Genomic DNA, 17,262 nt, shown 5'->3' with positions numbered 1-17,262 from the left:
GATGTCCAGTTTTCTGGAAGGAATTTTTCTATAAGTGCTTATAAGATGACTTCTGCCTCAGATTGTCATCTCTTTCCTAGTGTTAATACTTCATTCAGTTGATCCTGAGAACTCTCATTGCACTGATTTTCCTGTAGACACCTTCCTAGCAGCTTTCAAGCCCCAGGAGAGGGAGCAGTTCTGTGTTTGGGCAGGGGGAGCCACAGCCTTAAGTCAGTGTCCATCATGCAGGCTCCTGTTTTTTGTTGTGCAAGGATGCTGCCCCATGTACAAATAAAGATAGTAAATACTTTGTTGTTGTTTTGTGAAGCCTTACGCAGGTACAAGTGCAGATTATGGGGACCATTACAGGAGAGCTGAGTAAGAGTATTTCACCGGAGTCAGTTCATGTGCCAACATCATCTTCAAAGGAAATAAAAAGTATTTCTATCTGCTGTTTCCCTGACTTATGAATTATCACTGCAGTTCAGTGACATAAAATTACAATTTGTTCTTATAAATTACAATTTGATATAGTGGAGTTAATATAAGTTAATATGGTGGAGGACACAGATGTCAGTCTTCTGTGGTGTAAGCAGTTACTTCATCTTGCTATGTCTAAGGCAAGAATAAAACTGGGGTATTTCATTCCTGCTTATGAAAGCCAGAAGCTCGAGACCTACAATTATATATTAATTATAAACACAGTATTTAGAGATCAGAGAACTTTTAACAGAAGCAAGTATTGTTTAATCCTTAGACTGACCTTTTTACGATGGACTGGGATGCTCTGCTTCAGAAGGAACATGAGTATTCAGGACCCTAGAAGTCTTTAAAAGAAGGGAGGGGGGAAGGGGGCAAACAAACAAATAAACAAAACTCTTAAAAATAGCAGGTGACTGTTGATTTTTCTTCTTTGAACTTTTATCAAGTCACATTAGTGAAAGGAATGGTGATGAATATGACCAGCTTGAATAAACTTACTTTGTGTGTCATCTTACCTTCATACAACCTCCAGCAACTGTAGATATTAAATGGTGTGCATCTCAGTATCAGTTCTGAGCCTTCTGTTCTGCCTTACATGCCTGAAATGCAGTCATGATCCAGGTGTGGCAAGCTCTGGCCCTTGCTTCTGAATCCTCTCAAAATGTATCTCTTCTGCAGACTGTCACTGTTAACTCTGAGCTGTTTAAGTGCTGTGGTACCTTACTAACAATGAAAACATCCGCTGCGCTGCACTTCTGTCCGGCCCTATCGCATGGTCAGCTGGTGCGTTCTGTGCTTGACTTATCTGTGTTTCCTTGGATTGTGTGCTCCTTTGGGCAGGGACTCTTGTCTTGCTCTGTTCAAAGCATCAAGCACAAGGTCTGTCCTGAGCAAATAATAAATAGTTCAACTGCAAGACTGTCCCCTGCTTGCTGTTATCTTAATTTCTAGCTACAGTTACTTTCCATAATGTGCTTACTGGTTTAGTACTTAACGTGCAATTGTATAATACAGTAACTGCTCCTGAGCTCTAGCCTAAAATTTGATATGGACCTACTTCTAAAGATGATTTCTTTAAAGTGGTTGAAACACCTGCTGGTAGAATGAGCATTACCTTGTTTTCCCTGCCTTCCTAAAGTCTGGATAGAAGTTTATCATGCACTTTGAATTAAAGCCATCTATTATTTAAAATTACTTGTGTGCTTTTTACTTGGATGTTGTACACTTTAAAGTTGTGGACTTCAGGGTAGTGCAGGACTTCAGACTCCCAAATGTACCTGAATATGAGTCTTCATTTTGAGCTCATTGTGGGCATTTCTGTCCCACACAGTGAGAGCTGCTTTAGGGCGACCTGGGCACCCACTGCCGGGTGGAGCCAGGGAGGGGAACTTGTCCTGCTCTTGGCACCAGAATTAGCTGTGGTCTGTGGTTGTACTTAGGAGACTGCCCTGCTTCTAGAGCTGCCAGTGGCACCACCAAGTGCAGTCCCTTGGTGCTGTAGAGACCTGTGCCAGAACTCGCCCTCAGGCACCGTCCGAATGATTAAGACTGAGACAGGAGCAATGCACAGATCTCTGCTGAGGAGAATTTGAAGCATTTTTCTTGACGTTGAATGAATAGAGACAAGTACACAGAGAAGGGGAAGCTGCAGAAGGAACAATGGTGGAGGATTATTAGAGCCACAGAAACCCAGAAGAGATGTCACAGCTATGTGACCTTGCTACAAATCATTCCATAGCCCAAGACCTCCTGCATTTGGGGGTAGTCACAGCACCAATGCCTGACAGAAGTTTGGTTGGACCAGTTGGGCAACCAAGAGCTCTCTCTGCAAGTTCTAGCCTGCTAACCCAGCTGGCATTTCTTCAAACTTCTCTGGATTTCTTAATTGATACCATGCAAATAAAAATTAGGCATTGGCATTCTAATTAATATTATTGAATATTGCAATAAAGTATAGGTTAATTATACTCTGCCTTTTCAATTGACTGGCCTTGATCCTTTAGCCAGCTTGTTACAGAGATGACACAGTGTTGTTAAAGTAACTGTGATGAGCAGCTGTGGTGGAGATTCTGGATGAAGAAACATTTGAGCTGTAGTTTGTGCAGTAGCTCTTTAGTGAATGCCATCACCTGTCTCTGTTGGCTGCTTTTAGTTGTCTCTCCTCAGCCAGGTGACTTCCTCACCATTTTCAAATCTGGGCTTTTCTCACTGACCTAGAGTGTTTTGCTGTGCTTAACAAAGCAATTATATCTTTTTTGCAAAGCCCATTAATTTCGAGATTGTTTTTGTAACCAATTTAAAAATACTAATTGATAATGCGTTTATTTCTTTTTTGTTTGTTTGTTTTTTAAACAGTGCGGAACTAAGCAATGTAAAATACTTTTGCAGCTGACAGATTGTATGAACTTGGAGAAATTTGTCCATTGTCTTTATTTTAAATGAAGGTTTTGTTTTCTCTTGGTGTGCAGGTTACACGCCGGCTTTGGCCTGCGCGCCCAACAAGGACGTGGCCGATTGCCTGGCTCTCATCCTGGCCACCATGATGCCTGTTTCATCGAGCAGCACTTTGCCCTCCCTCACCTTCAATGCCATTAATCATTACACCAACACCTCAAAAACTGTCACCTTCGATTCCTTGCCAATCATGAGGAGTGACCACAGCTCCTACTGTACTTTCAACAACATTGGCAGGGAAGGTGGCTACCCCTACACAGAAGAAGATGAGCTCAATGACTCAGATTCTGAGACCTATTAGAAGATACTTTTTGTAGGTCTGAGTGAACCCTCACGCTGGAAGGTCAGACTTGTGCTATCAGAAGGCTGTTGCTGTACAATACAGAAGGAGGACACACCTTTGAGAAGATGTTTTTTATTGTGGTTGCATATACAAAAATTCTGTGAGACTCTAGGAAGATTTTTAAGAGCATATTTTGCAGAAGAAGCATAAATTCTTGAATAAGTACTTGGAATCCATGGCAAAAAAAAAAAATAAATAAAGAATGTCAAAACTGTTTTATTTAACTGTATTCAACCATTCTGTTTTTGGTGCCAGGAGTAATTCCTGCAGACTGGGCACCCAACTTGGTGTAAATGAATAACACTATTGTACAAGACAAAGGATGCTAGATTCAAATGCTCTCAATAAACCTAAAACCATTTTGAAGGCAATAAATGAGTTTGGTACAGTAGGCATTGTTTGTGCTGCAAATTGCCAAAGGACCAAATAACTTAAAGATTTTTTTAATTAAATACGTTTTTGTGAAAACTGGAATAGGTTATTTGAGAAGTTATTTCAACCAAACCTTAATTACTTCTGGAAAAGAAGCTAAAATTTGGGTTTAAATGTTGAATTTTTTTTTTTTAATCATCTGAAAGCCTTCCGACACTATTAAATGTACCATGACAGAAAGCAGATGTGCTTTTAAGTTTTATTTTCTTTTTCTTTTAGGTGAAATGAAAATGATCTGTCATACTTTTATAATACTAAAATTAAACCAGCTAACAAGGTGAAGTCAGGGTGAAAAATGTACAGTGTAATAATAAGGGGTGGGAGATGTGGGAGGGAAGAAGTAATTGTTGCACAGTTACAGGTTTTTTTTTTTAAACTTTTGGGTTTTGGATGGAATTTTTCTTAATTTAAAAATACACGAGTAACTGGGAAACTATGAAACTGCATAAAAAATTGAATTGATATGTCTTGATAACCCTGTTGTGACTAAGAGTTCTTTTCAGTAATTTATCTACTTCCTTACATCACAAATTTGTATGTAAGATTAAAATTGTATATCCCTGTCACTTTTTTTTTTTTTTAATCCCAGATTTACAGAGGGGGAGGGAGGAGGGGAGGTGAATTTAAAAGTATAATTCCCTATTAGAGAAAAAAGTACAGTGTCTGGTCTGTGGGAAGAGCTGTGTATCTTTGTTGTGCTCCATTTAGAAAATAAACAGCAGAAACAGGTCCCTGTAATGTAGTTCAAACTTGCCCAATTTTTTTTTTTAATTTATAACAGACCATTGTGTTTTTTTAATTGCCTGATGAATGAAAAACTGACATAAATAAGCTGAAGTTTTGTCTGTTAAATATGAATTTACTTTATTTGGCTCTGCTTTAACTATAACTGTTACTTTTCAAGTGAATTTGTTATGTACATGCAAGGAATCCTTGCGTGTCCTGGCAAAGTACAAATAAATTACTACAAACTGATTCCAATTTCATTTTTATCCTTTTTTTGTATTGTGAAACTGGAAATCTTTGATATTGTAAATTAACAGCTGCTTTTCTGAACATAGTGTGGAAACATGGGACAATATTTTATCTATTTGATAATTTTGTGGGGTTTTTGAAGAATTAATGAGCATGTACATAGAAATAGTGACTGCTGGAATACTGTATTTACCTGCACTCTTTCAGTACTTCAAGATTCCTGTATATTTTACAGAGCATAATAAAACCCAAATGTGAGTTCTAATGAATAATTTATTTGTATGTACTAAGAATTAATGACAAAGTCTCTTGTCGAACTGTTGGAGTTTATAAAATCTTCACGAGGCTTTGCCAGCATTTTAATTCTAAAGTGAAGGTGAGCTATTTAAAGTAATTTTAAGTATTACATTACTTCATTATTCCTTCAGGCTTCCTTATAAATACTGCTTTCTTCACCATTTGTGCCTGTGTTCATTGTCTGTCTCCGAGCAGAGTTAGAGGACTTCAGGAAGGTCGTGATTTCTGTGCTCTCTTCCCTCTGAATCTCTCACGTGTGGCTCTGTGACAGTGATGATTCTGCCACAGGCAGCACTCACAACATCCACATTGGCCTGTCTTGGGATTCACTGCAACCATTTAAATTCCAAGGCTGAAGCAACATGGACCCATTTTTTCCTCAAATGCTTGTGGGAAACCTGATGAGGATGCCAAGTGGTGTGTCTTATTTAAAAGGTAACAGCTGAATGTTTCTGGTCGTGAAACTGTTTGATGTTAATTCAAAAGCACTGTGAAAGGATGATATTAATAGGCCTTTATTATCTATGCTGACCTCTATCTGACTTGGAGATGACCTGTTATCTCTGTGTGGTGTCTGTAGCCATAGGGCACATACAGCAGGGGAGACTCCTGTCCTGCTGGAAAAATTGCAGTGCAGTAGAGGCTGAGCTGTTCGTGACTTCTGTGTGCCTGGGTGACAGAAGGAAAAGCTCAGATGGCATTGGTTTGTTTAAACGTCAAAGATTTGGATATGGAAGAAAGGGACATGCAGAAAACAGTGCTGTTGAACATGTTTGTTTCCTTATGTCAGTCAGAAATTGTGGCTTTCATTTAGTTGCTACTCAGCTCTTGAGGAGAAGATTCTCACTGCATGAAATTGCATTATTTTAACTTAGCTTTTGTGAACTTTCTTGAGCTAAATATCTGTGTTTTCTAATTATGAATTCTTAAATCAATTTAGGTATTCATAGTTACATGATTTGTGTATCTCATCACTTATTCAGTGAGCCTGTACCTTGCAATTTGCATATATTTGTTTAAAAAACCAAACCCAAAACTTTATTACTAGCTGGAAGTATGGGTAGGACAGCAATTGTGCCTTGTAAGTGATAATTAAGACTATTATTATAATATAGTCTAATTCCAAAAATGGAACGTGATTTGTTTTAAGACCATGCTACTGTGCTCAGAGACCATTTTCATAATGAGAGGTCAAGGAATAGCAGGTTCCTTGTTTCTGAAAAACAAATAATGATGATGGTGTCTGGGAGTTTTAAAAAAATGTTCACACCTCAGTTGGAGGTCTGTTCATTTCCAGAAAATTATGTTGGAACCTCCATTTTTCTAAAAGAAATCCTCCTGATTTTCTACAGATGAATATTGCACAGCTATTCTTACAGCCTTTATCCAAACAATCTCTTGGATTTTCACCAAGGGAGAGCAGTGAGCCTTGGCTGGACTATTGAAGCAATATATTAGAATAAAAGAAACCCTTTTTTGTCCTGGGGAAAAAAAAAAAAAATCAAAGGGACTTAAGGAATGAGGACAGCTGGCTCTGCTCATCTTTCTGTGTACTCTGACTTCTGGGATGTTTTATGGGTTTTCTGTTCTCAGGATAAATGTTCTGCAGGAGAAAATACCAAGTCAATATTAACTTCATAGGCTGAGCTGGTACTTTTAGGGTGTCATGTTGCAGGATTAATGCTGGATGCTGATAAGATGATGAATCAGTCTGTCTCCCCCTAAGAGTGACCCTACAGCAACTGAGCAGATTTTTCGTGTAATTCCATATAAAATCTTGACTTCTGTGTCCTGCTTTGTATTTCCTCCTGTAAGTTTTTATTGCCTTTCTGTGTTAGAAATCTCCAAAATAGTTGTATAAATATATGTAGAACAGTCAGAGCTTTTATTCTAGGCACTTTTTAAACTTAGATTGGTTGCAATTGTTTAGGGTTTTTTTCTGGTAATTTATTTTGTTTAAAATTCTGACTTGTCTATGTTCTGGTTTTGGCTACCAGGCTAAAGAATTAAGAAATGTTTGGTTGAAAAAGAAGTTAATATGTAAAAATTAATATTTCAAAGTTTTACTTCTTTTAACATCTACATAGATGTTACCTAAACCTAAGCTGTTACCTAAACTGTAGGGAAGATGACTAAAAAAGAGCATGAGATAATGTTTACAGATTCTCCAACCCAATTAATTCTGGTTTAGAGAGGAATTAGCCTTCTTGTCTTGCCCAGATTGTACCCATTTAAAGACAACAACTACTGTAGTAACCCAGAATAACATGCTCTATTTATATCTACTATAAAAAAAGTAAGAGAATGTTCATTAAATGCAGTTGGTTGTGGATAATACAAGCGTTTGGGTAACTCATGTTCTCTTTTGCAAATAAAAAAAAGTGTGCTGATCCTGCGGTAACTGGGTGAGAGGATCAGTGTGTAGAAGGATGGGAAGTGTCAGTGAATACTGCCCAAAAGACTGGTTAGCATTACTTGTGAAAAGTTTGTCACTATAAGGGAACATTTTTAACAGTGCTAGATGTCTGCAGGGCATCCTAAAAACGGAAACCTAAATAAAAAGGGTAAATGTTTATGGAAACAGCAGTTCTGCAGAACTGGAGGTTGTGCTCTTTGGCTCTGTGTACCACAGGGTGGGCGAGGGAGGTCCATGGCCTTCCCTGACTACACCTGCAGGAGCAGCAGGAGGATCTTTCTCATCTCCCACAACTTTGCACTGGGCCTCTGCTGATGGGATGTATCCACAAAAGAAATGCCATCACACTTTTGGTTAAAAAGCATTGATTCCTGCTGATAGTACTTTCTGATAATCCAGTCCTGTTGGAATCAGACTAACTAGACTTTGGCAAGAAGGGCCTCTTTTAGTCTCTTAATAAGTAGTTTAAACTTCTTACACAACTTCCATAGGTCTGAATTCAAACTTGGTAAAATTGATAATAATATCACAAAAAAGTAAGTATTTAAATTCTTAAAGCCTCAAGCCAATTCATACAAATCCTTAAATCCAAGATCAATAGTTACTGCCTCTTGCAGTAATCTTACTGATTTGTGATGATTTCCTTACAATCCTCTTTAATATGCTGTAGAAGTTGGCAGGACAGTTGGAGTAGAATTCTGATTGGGATGGAAAACATTTTTTGTATATAAATGTGTAGCTGTGAGTCTGAATTGGACAAGATAAGAATTTATAAAACATGGGCCTCCAAACTTTAGACTGAAACCTGAGGTGGTAAATGCTCTTGGGAATGTGGTGTGAGCCTTGGGGTGATCATGTGCAGGGCCAGGAGTTGGGCTTCAATGATCTTTGTGGGTTCTTTTCAGTCATATTCTATGAAATAGGAAGAGACGCAGCACAGGCCTCTTTGTTAGCTGAGAGCATTGGCTTTGGCTTTTTTCTGGAGTCCTTCTCTCACTGTCATATCTATATGTTTTCAAATGTTAAGTGCAAAGGTATCACTGTGCATTTATTTTAATGATGAAACAACCAGCTATTCTTAAGAATCTATCCTGTTACTGTATTTATGAGAATCTGTAAGCCTTATCACAAAATCCCTTCATTTTACACTTAATAGGAGAAGGCAGGGCCTGGCTGCACATGGTGAATGTCACCCAGGCCCCCAGCCTGATCTGTGTTCTCTTTCAGACCTACTGAGAGAAAAATGGTCTGAAGTGGCAGCCTTGGAAAGAGCATCTTGTCAGTTGTTCAGGCATCTAGAGCCCAGCAAGACCACAAAACTGTTTTGGTTTCCTTTCCCTGGGGAAGATTAGGTTATAAACGTGACTAAAATTTTCAAATTGTACAGCTCATCTCACAACTGAACTTTCCTGACACGGAAAGATGACTGTCCCTGCTTACTCCCAAGATTTCTTGCTGCTCTTTCCAACCTGGTATCCCAGCCTCTTTAGCACACTATTTGTCTTCAAATAAAGCAGTATATAAATTATCCATGCTTCCCTGCTGTGCTGTGTGTTATTTTACATTAGGATAAATTTAGCTCACTCCATTCTATGCTATGTTTTGGCAATTTTCAAGCCGAGGTTGGGAAGGAGATCTTGCAGTTTTCCCCCACGTAACTGTAAACATAGTTGAATAATAGAGAACCTTAAGAGCCTTTCAAACTGTCTTCACATTGATGGTGTCACTAAATATTTAAAGAGGAAACAAACCCCTTACAATCTTTCTTTTTTAATTAAAATTGCAAGAGATGCAGCCAGAACTCTCGCTATTCAGGTTTACAATAGAACGAAACAAAACCTTCTTTGAAGTCTTGTCAAAGGACAGACTTGCAGGTTTTCTTCTCTGTACCTGGGATCTGACATAAGTCTGACATTTCAGGTGTTTTATGTTAAAAGAACAGATTAGATAGCTTAAATAGTTTTAAAGCAAAATCTAGTGATTCATGTACCCTGTCAGGTATTTTCTGTCTCTTGCCCAACTTTGTTACTCAAACTGTCTGCATAATTTTCTAAAAATCTTTAAAATCTTCCCAATCTATTAAAGTCTTAATGAATTCAACCTTTCTAATCTCTTCTACCAAGAGTTTTTTTCATTTGCTGTCGGTCCCACCATTATCTCTGACTTCTGACCCGTGTTGCCCACGCATGCTCTCCCAGGGTGGGGAAAAAGGAGAGCACAGTGACTCTCTCAAGTATTTGCATTGTTGTTGACTTTGAAAAGCTTGATGGAGTGATAATTCAGTTCAGTCTGTGAATATTTGGGGTTTTCATTTCACTGGCTGAGATCTGCCTAAAGGAGCTTATGCCCAGTTGGGCATTGTGAAGGTCTCTGATCTGAACAGGTTGTGTCACTTCAGCCTCTTCCCATGCCTCTTGATAGCTCAACTCCAAGATTCTGTTATCCAGCTGTTCCTTTGATGTGCTTTCTGGTGTTTCTGTCATGGTAAGGAGAGTATCCTGACATCCACCTGGAAAAACCACTGTGAATCCTGAAGCAGCAGATCCATTATGAGGAATTTTCCAACCCCTCTGATTCATGGACCTGGACAGAGTTTCTATGGTTGTATGAGTTCTATGGTTGCATCCTCCTAAAGGAGCAGTGTCCTTTAAAGATATCATCCCCTGCTGTCTCAGAGAGGAAATTTCTTTAGTGTCAGTAAAAATTCCCAAATCCTGGTTTCACTTTGGTCCACAGAATGAGGGGTTTAAAGCTGCTCTAGATTTCAGCTCTACTTCCTCTGTCAAAAATCCTTGTGTTTGGTTTTGTTCCACTCTAAGACAGGAATGGCTCAGGAAGCTTTAATAAAACTGTTCATATCTATTAGATGATGGGCTGCATTACAGTATCTTACTAGTGAATACCAGCCATGCTGAAGGCTTCTCACACCTCCTCAGCATGTGGTAAGTGGCTTCATTCCCAAGGTTGCAGGCTTGTTTGGGAACAGAGCAGTGCTGGGATTGCTGCTCCAGCACACTTCCAGAAGCCACCAATGTGTGGTGGTGGTGTAGGTTACTGCTGGTCACCCTGGGTCAGACAGACACATCTGCTGTTATTCAAAGATCAGGAGGGAGGCAGGAGTAGATACTTCCTGGTAATCCATTGTGTCTAGTACTGCCTGTTCGACCCTTTCCCAGTGTCCCTTTGCTAGAAGCAGCTGTTTTGGGTGAAGGGAACAAGGTATGAGAACACTCTTTGATACTTAATGCCTCCTCTTCTCAGAGAGGAGACAGGAACGTGCCTCATGCAAACTCCAGTAGGGCTAGAAGGTTTTGTTCTAACAATTTAACATACCCAGAGTTAGAATAGCTCTTTGGCACACACTTTGCATGTATTTCACAGGTAATACCTCTTCACTCCTTAAGCATAGCAAATATGTGTAATGCTATTTATTTGTTTAGCCTGACTTACTGTGATAACGGTCTGCTCTGGAACTAAATCCCAAAGAATATTTTAGTGCATGAAGCTGCATGTTTTTCAGCCTCCAAAGTGGAAGGGCCTGAGAGCTGAAATCTCCAGTTGTTCATTGTTCCATTCCTTCAGACTTGATCATGTGATACTAGAAACAGAAGCACCAATAAGCACTGCAAATGCTTTTCTGTTCAACCCTGTATGTCCTGGAATCACTCAGCAAGAACATGGTATGGGTGCCAAAGAATTAATGAACTTTAATAACCCTGTGGTGGAATGGCCTACTTTTATAGCAGCAAGTTTATGCCTAATGAGATACAGACATTCCCCTCTCCATATTTCTGTCCAATATATGCTGCAGGATAAACAAACCTGATGTGCTGCTGTATCAAAGTGGTGTTCAATGAGGGCCTGACTCACAGAGATACAGACTGGAGAAGGAAGGTGTGATAGAGCCCAAGATCTTCCATAATTATACACTAATTCTGTTTAAATGTCTAAGAAACCCTAAGGTAGAAATTCAGCGATTTTTTTGTTGTTTTGCTTTCTGAAACCAGAAAGTGAGTTCATTCGAAGCAGGAGCTGATAGAGCACCTCTCAGGACTTGCCCTTGTAGCTGTTGTGCTTTGAGTTTGAACTAATTCAGACCATCAAAACAAAGGGAGACTCTCAGCTTTCCTTTCTCCTGTGCTCTGCTCCTTTCAGCCTAACAGAGCAGCTGGAACACAAGGACTCCCCAAAGGAACTGGTTTTTTATTATATATATGTTTATATAATTTTTATTGTATATTTATATATATATGTTTTTATTCCATTACTTAACAGCCATTACCCAGATGAAGTCATAATGGCCAATAAGACCCCATAAATTTATAATTGTTGAGAATACATTAACTTGTCTGAATTTAACCCCAAATTAATAGCCTTTGAATATTCTCTTCCCAACTTCTTCACTGCAGTAGAACAGCACGTAATCTAGTTACTGCTCTGGAAAGAATGGTATGTTTTACTCAGCACACAAACCTGTCATCTGGCACATGAATCACTGATGCAAAATCCTTGCTGTTCCACAGCTTATTATGTGCTTTTCATAACTCCTCTTGAATAAATTAATGAACAGTGTGTAAGATGTCTAAAAGTCAAAACAGTCTTAAAATTATTTCTCTTTTAAACAGGGAAAGGTAAAGTACTCAAACAGTACATAACATGGCCACTGATATTCAATGCTGATGTTTTCTTTAAACATAATTTCTTGTGAATTGCGTCTTGCTGCAGTCTAGGTTTTCACAGTCATTGATACCCTGTTCCCTAGACTAGCTATTCTGTAGATTTTTACAACTGTAACACTCAGATGAATGTGTAACAGGATTACAGGCACCTGAGTGGTCAGTCAATGGTAATGATTTCAGCTGGGAGTTTTTGATTCTAAGAAAAAAACAATCATAGTACCCTAACCAGAAATCAGAACTTCAGCATATAAAACCTACAGGTATGTACACCCACATGGTTTTGTGCATGTTATGCGCAATATTGGTGTCTTCCTTCTCTTTCCTTTTGGTTTTTTTTCTTTTCTTGCAGTATTTTTCCATTCCATTCATTTCCATGCTTCCAGTCAGGACCCTCAAAACCCAGAGGATTAAATTAAAAGGAATAGTTGAAATGAGAAGTGTTATTTTCTGGTATAAAACATCTCACCAGATCACAGCAAGCCTTTACCTTTGCAAGGCAGTTCTTTCACAACCATGGTATAGACTGTGCTTACAGACATTATTTCAAATGTGGGACCTAATCAGGCAGTGATGGGACAAACACACCTGAACCTCTTGGAAATACAGATGTTCAACAACTTCTGTTAAGATACATACTGTGAACATATGGGCAGTTGTTTTCTGACTCAGTCAAATACCTGTGCTAGTCCTTTTCATACCATCGTCCATAGAGAGCAGCTGTCAGGAGGCCAGAAGATGTTCTATTTTTGCTGAGGAAATAGTAGTTGTTTTTCCAGCCCATGTGATCAGCAAAGTCCAAGGTAATACCAGATGTCAGCAGCAAAGGAAAGATGTAAGGAGTGCTCATATTTCCCCATAGCTGGAAATCTATCTGAGCAGTGGCATCTGTGACCTCCTGTCCACAAGTGCTAAAGCTGAGACCACCACACTTCACCAAGGCACAGGCCTGGACATAGTATGTGCCATGCACTGTATGGAGCCCATCAAAAACTCCTAAAGCATATAATTCATCAGTTAAAACAGCTCTGCGATAGTTCAGGTAACAACAAAGGGTATTGGCACAAACCTGGAGCTCTCCTTTTTCCCCCCATACAGGAACAAAAGTGAAGTTGTCATACATCATTTCTGCATAAAAGGGAGGAGGTGACTGTTCCTTTGCTTTTTCAGATACTCTGCCAGGAACCTCTTCTTGCTCCTTAAAGCAAACTTCATCATCCAGTGAGGTGCTCGTAAAAGTCCTGCATGAGTCACGTAAGTTCTCTCTAAATCTTTCATTAATCTCTGAATTGGTTTTATAATCTGGAGTAATCACAGGAATTTCTGCTACTATGAGCTTGCCACCATAACTTTCCATGTTGTGGTAGATGAATGATTTGACTGGAGTATATATGCCACTCCCTGTCATGCCCAAGGTAGGGTGGTGGATGTTGGCTGCTAAAATATTGACATTGAAAGCTGTTGCAAAAGCTTGTTGAAACTCTACAGCAGACAAAAGCGGGAGCTGGTTCATCCAGGCAGTTGGATAGACAATTTGCTTCAAATTGTATCGTCTGATGAGGCTCACTGCAGGCTCAAAAAAGAGTATATCAAAGCAAGTGAACATGCCAAACTTTCCAGCAAAAGGGGTGTCAAAGAATGCATAGTCTGGCTCTGGAGGAGTGTCAAAAGCGTACTCGAAGTACAGGTTGTGTTTGCGGTACGTGGCCAGCAGCGTTCCGTCCGCGGCAAACGCCACGTTGGTGTTGAACTGGTACCGCCCGTCCGACGGGCACCGCGGGTCCCCGCGCTCGCACGGCTGCTTGGTCCCCAAGTTGGCCACAAGGAATAGCTTGTTCTTCAGAGCCATGCAGCTCAGGCGCTGGATGACCTGGAAAACAGTATGGAGAAATGGGAGCGCTTCAGTTTACTTAACCACCTATGACTTATTTAATACTTTCCAAATTATTATCTTGGAAATTCAAAATTTAACACATTTAACCATATCCATAAAATTTAAAAGCACTGATGATTTCATGATAAGAGCTGCTGGAACCAGTAGCTTTGTAGGCAGAAAGGTATTTCAGATGTTTATTTTAAAACAGCTCTGAAAAAAATTGTCTGATTTTTATTTCCTCAGAAGTAAGTAAGTAAATAAATCTATTTCAAGGGTATTAGTTTTTAGAAACGTGTGACTTGTAGGAGCACCAATGGCTTTAAAACACTGTATGTCAGCTGAAAGCTTTGCCAAGGCAGCACAACTGATCTGTGTGTGCCTTTAGAACAGCAAATGTTTAATAATGTTCATCTGCACATGGATGTTTTTACTATAAATTTTTATAAAGCAGTTACTTCCTACGACTTAGAGAAGCAGAGATGGGAAGGGATAGACCTTGCATTTTACAGCAAAGAAATAGAAAACATTGCAGACCCCACAGTATTACTGGGATATTTCTTCCATGACACAGAGATCTGTACCAAAGACTGACATTACTGCAACCTCCAAACAGCATCTGAATGGCAAACTTGCTTGCTTGGTCGTGATCATTGGTAACAAAGATTCATAGGCCAAAATAGATCATTGTTTACAACTGCGATTCATGTTTTCACACAAATCCTGCTCACTAGGTACAGGCACGATTTCTTTCATTAGATTGAGTACTGGAAGAATTAGCCAACTGTATTTACTGAGCATGGTTATTTTCAGTTCAGGTCCAGAGTAGTCAGTGGCAATAATATTTTTGTAACATCCAGATCATATCTTATGTAATCATGCTTGGTCTGTGTCAAGCTGTGATTTCTATTACATTGTAGCAGGAACGTCCTGTTACTCGTGTTTCTCATTTGGCAATGACTGCTGAGTCAGAATGCTGTGATGCCATTAAGTCATTAAACCCGAGTAACAAGAATGCACCAAAAGCAGTGATGCTGCTGTGTTGTTTTATATAAAACAATGCTATTCAAACAAAACCACACACAATGGATCTTATGAGAGAGCAGTTACCATTTCAGAGCTTGGGAGGAGGAGATGACAAATCCAGATGGTTCACACACAGCTGATCTCCTTGCATGTACAGATCTAAACCCTCCTCTGCTAAGAATTAAACTGGCAGAGATTGAGCATCCATGAAAACAGAATCTGGTACTAGGAGTGGTTAAATTTCTTGCTTATTTCCCTAAGCAAACCAACTTTAACTGTTTCTCACTTGGAGCATTCAGTTATCCCACCCCTGCAGGCATCACCCCTACATTTACCTCTGTGTCATTGAACAAATAGGGCTCTCTGCAGGGATTCCACTTCCCAGAGTGTGAATACGGAACAAAATCCAGGTAAGGGTATATGGAGCTTCTGGTGAAGTTGAAACCATGGATTCCATCTTCAGGAAAAACAATGATCTGTGCCCCCTGTGTGTAAAACAAAGACATGTTTTGTAGGCAAAGCAAAGGAAAAGGGGGGATCTCATGGGTAAAAAGAGCTAAAGAAATATAAGGATAACCCAATTATGTTTTGCCAATAATGTAGCTTGAAGATGTCTTTTCTTCAACTTCATAGTAGGTGTAACTATGTAGTAGGTGTGTAACAATGTGTATTAAAAAAACTTATTTAACCTGACACATACCTTTTTCTTGAAAAATAATGCATTTGACATTATTTTAAGGGCATGCAAATAGGAGCCTACTGCATCCAATTTCTTACCAAAGGTATTCTCCCTTCACACAAGTCATGAGAATGTCATCATTCAGGTTAAAGACTGATGATATTAAAACTTGTCTTAATTTTTTTATAAGAATTATCCTATTTGCAGATACACTTTGTCAAAGTTTCAGCATCATTTAATTAATTAGGTATTGGGTAATCTACAGCTCCCTGAATTTTTCCAAAGCAAATACAGACTGACAGGCACATGCATGAAGAGACTTCTCTAAATCTCATTATAATTTAGAGTTGGACAGAGTACTGAGAGTGTTGATTTCAGAAGCAGCTTCACTGTGGAAGCAGTGCACAGTCTGGTAGAAATGTAGACGCTCTGCCTGAAGCTCAGGGAGATCTGACTTGTTCTTAAAAATGAGGTGGATTCTTCTTAAATCAGACACAGCACCAGTCACTCAAATTCCTGTTAGTTTTTAAAAGCTCAAGCATGTTATCTATGCCATGGCTTTGGGATAATTTATGTGTCTTGGGTGCAAGGCAGCATAAAAATTGCTATAATGTTTCTGCCCAATCATCTGAACTTCTCCAAAAACACCCCATCATGTTTTCAAATTATATAAAATTAGTAATTATTCTCTCTCCGAACAACAGATCTCTGAAAATTGCAAGTCAATTCTTCTCTGTGTATGGCCAGTAACACTTGCTTCCTGTCACTAGAATCAGCTTGGGTTTTCTTGGGAGGGGAGGATAGAGGGCTGCACATAAGAACAGCTGGCAATACTAGTCTCTGTCCGCTAAGTATATTTAGACTGAGAACCATTCCATGGTGGGTAGGAGAAAGGAATGGAAAACTTTAGTTCCACAAAGTTGTTAAAGGCAGAACATTAATTTCCAAATTTGACTTCCCTAGTTTTTAGAAACAATTTCCATTGAGAGCACTGGAATAAAACCAAACCCAAGACAGCTGCCAGCAAGACAAACTTTCAGGGAAACCCTTCCATTTAAGAAAACAGACAGGAGCTAGGTATTCAGACCAAAATAGAAAATTAATTTCCCTACACTAAATAACGATGGGCGTGTTTTTCCAAGCTTGGAATAGCCTGAGTCAGGCAGGATGCTAATTGGCCTGATTCTTTTTCAGAGCTGCTGGCAGGTCAGATTGTCTGAGAACCCAGACCATAGTTATGGATATAAATATGGCTTTAGTTGCCTGGGAACACAAATGTGAAAGATTATCTTCAAATAGCACTTCCTCTATATATACCCAGGGCACATGCAAGTGCTGCCTGGAGCTGGGCCGTACCTGCCTGGCAGCAGCCAGCACTTGCTGCTCGTAGATGTCGAGGTTCCTGCCCATGAGCTCCAGCGCGGAGCGTCGCTCCACCAGCGCCGCCGGGGTCGGGCTCAGGATGGACTCGTGCTCGTACACGGCCGCCACGTAGTGCCCCTCCCTCCTCACTCTTCCTGAGACCACTTGATAGAAGAGAAAGCAGATGGGCAGCTTCCAGCACAGAGCCACCACGGTCAATGCCATCATCTAGAGAAAAAAAAAAAAAAAACAGGTGGGGTGAGG

The 17,262-nt window shown here is 39.6% G+C and overlaps 2 protein-coding genes across 9 annotated transcripts in view; one reads left to right on the top strand and one right to left on the bottom strand.

The window, feature by feature from the left end:
- ANKRD28 (ankyrin repeat domain 28) overlaps positions 1 to 4,675 on the top strand; it is a 119,488-nt gene extending 114,813 nt beyond the window's left edge. For 4 of the 5 annotated variants that reach the window (XM_014893877.2, XM_014893874.2, XM_014893866.2 and 1 more), the window contains one exon: positions 2,934 to 4,675. In XM_014893877.2, coding sequence (XP_014749363.2) covers positions 2,934 to 3,220 — 287 coding nt within the window. In that variant the 3' untranslated portion in view covers positions 3,221 to 4,675. Of the gene's footprint in view, positions 1 to 1,143; positions 1,249 to 2,933 lie in introns of all 5 variants that reach the window. The other variant, XR_015803181.1, reaches the window with a different exon arrangement.
- BTD (biotinidase) overlaps positions 4,028 to 17,262 on the bottom strand; it is an 18,072-nt gene continuing 4,837 nt past the window's right edge. For all 4 annotated transcript variants that reach the window (XM_014893915.2, XM_088163733.1, XM_088163717.1 and 1 more), the window contains exons 2-4: positions 16,993 to 17,226; positions 15,293 to 15,442; positions 4,028 to 13,928 (exon numbers count right to left, since the gene is read on the bottom strand). In XM_014893915.2, the coding sequence (XP_014749401.2) occupies positions 12,744 to 13,928; positions 15,293 to 15,442; positions 16,993 to 17,226 (1,569 nt within the window). In that variant the 3' untranslated portion in view covers positions 4,028 to 12,743. The remainder of the gene's footprint in view (positions 13,929 to 15,292; positions 15,443 to 16,992; positions 17,227 to 17,262) is intronic.

This window comes from Sturnus vulgaris, chromosome 1 (assembly GCF_052056855.1).
Source record: "Sturnus vulgaris isolate bStuVul1 chromosome 1, bStuVul1.hap1, whole genome shotgun sequence".
Taxonomy (NCBI): Eukaryota; Metazoa; Chordata; class Aves; order Passeriformes; family Sturnidae; genus Sturnus; species Sturnus vulgaris.
Note: the sequence above shows the minus strand (reverse complement) of the source record. Positions and strands in the feature narration are given on the sequence as shown.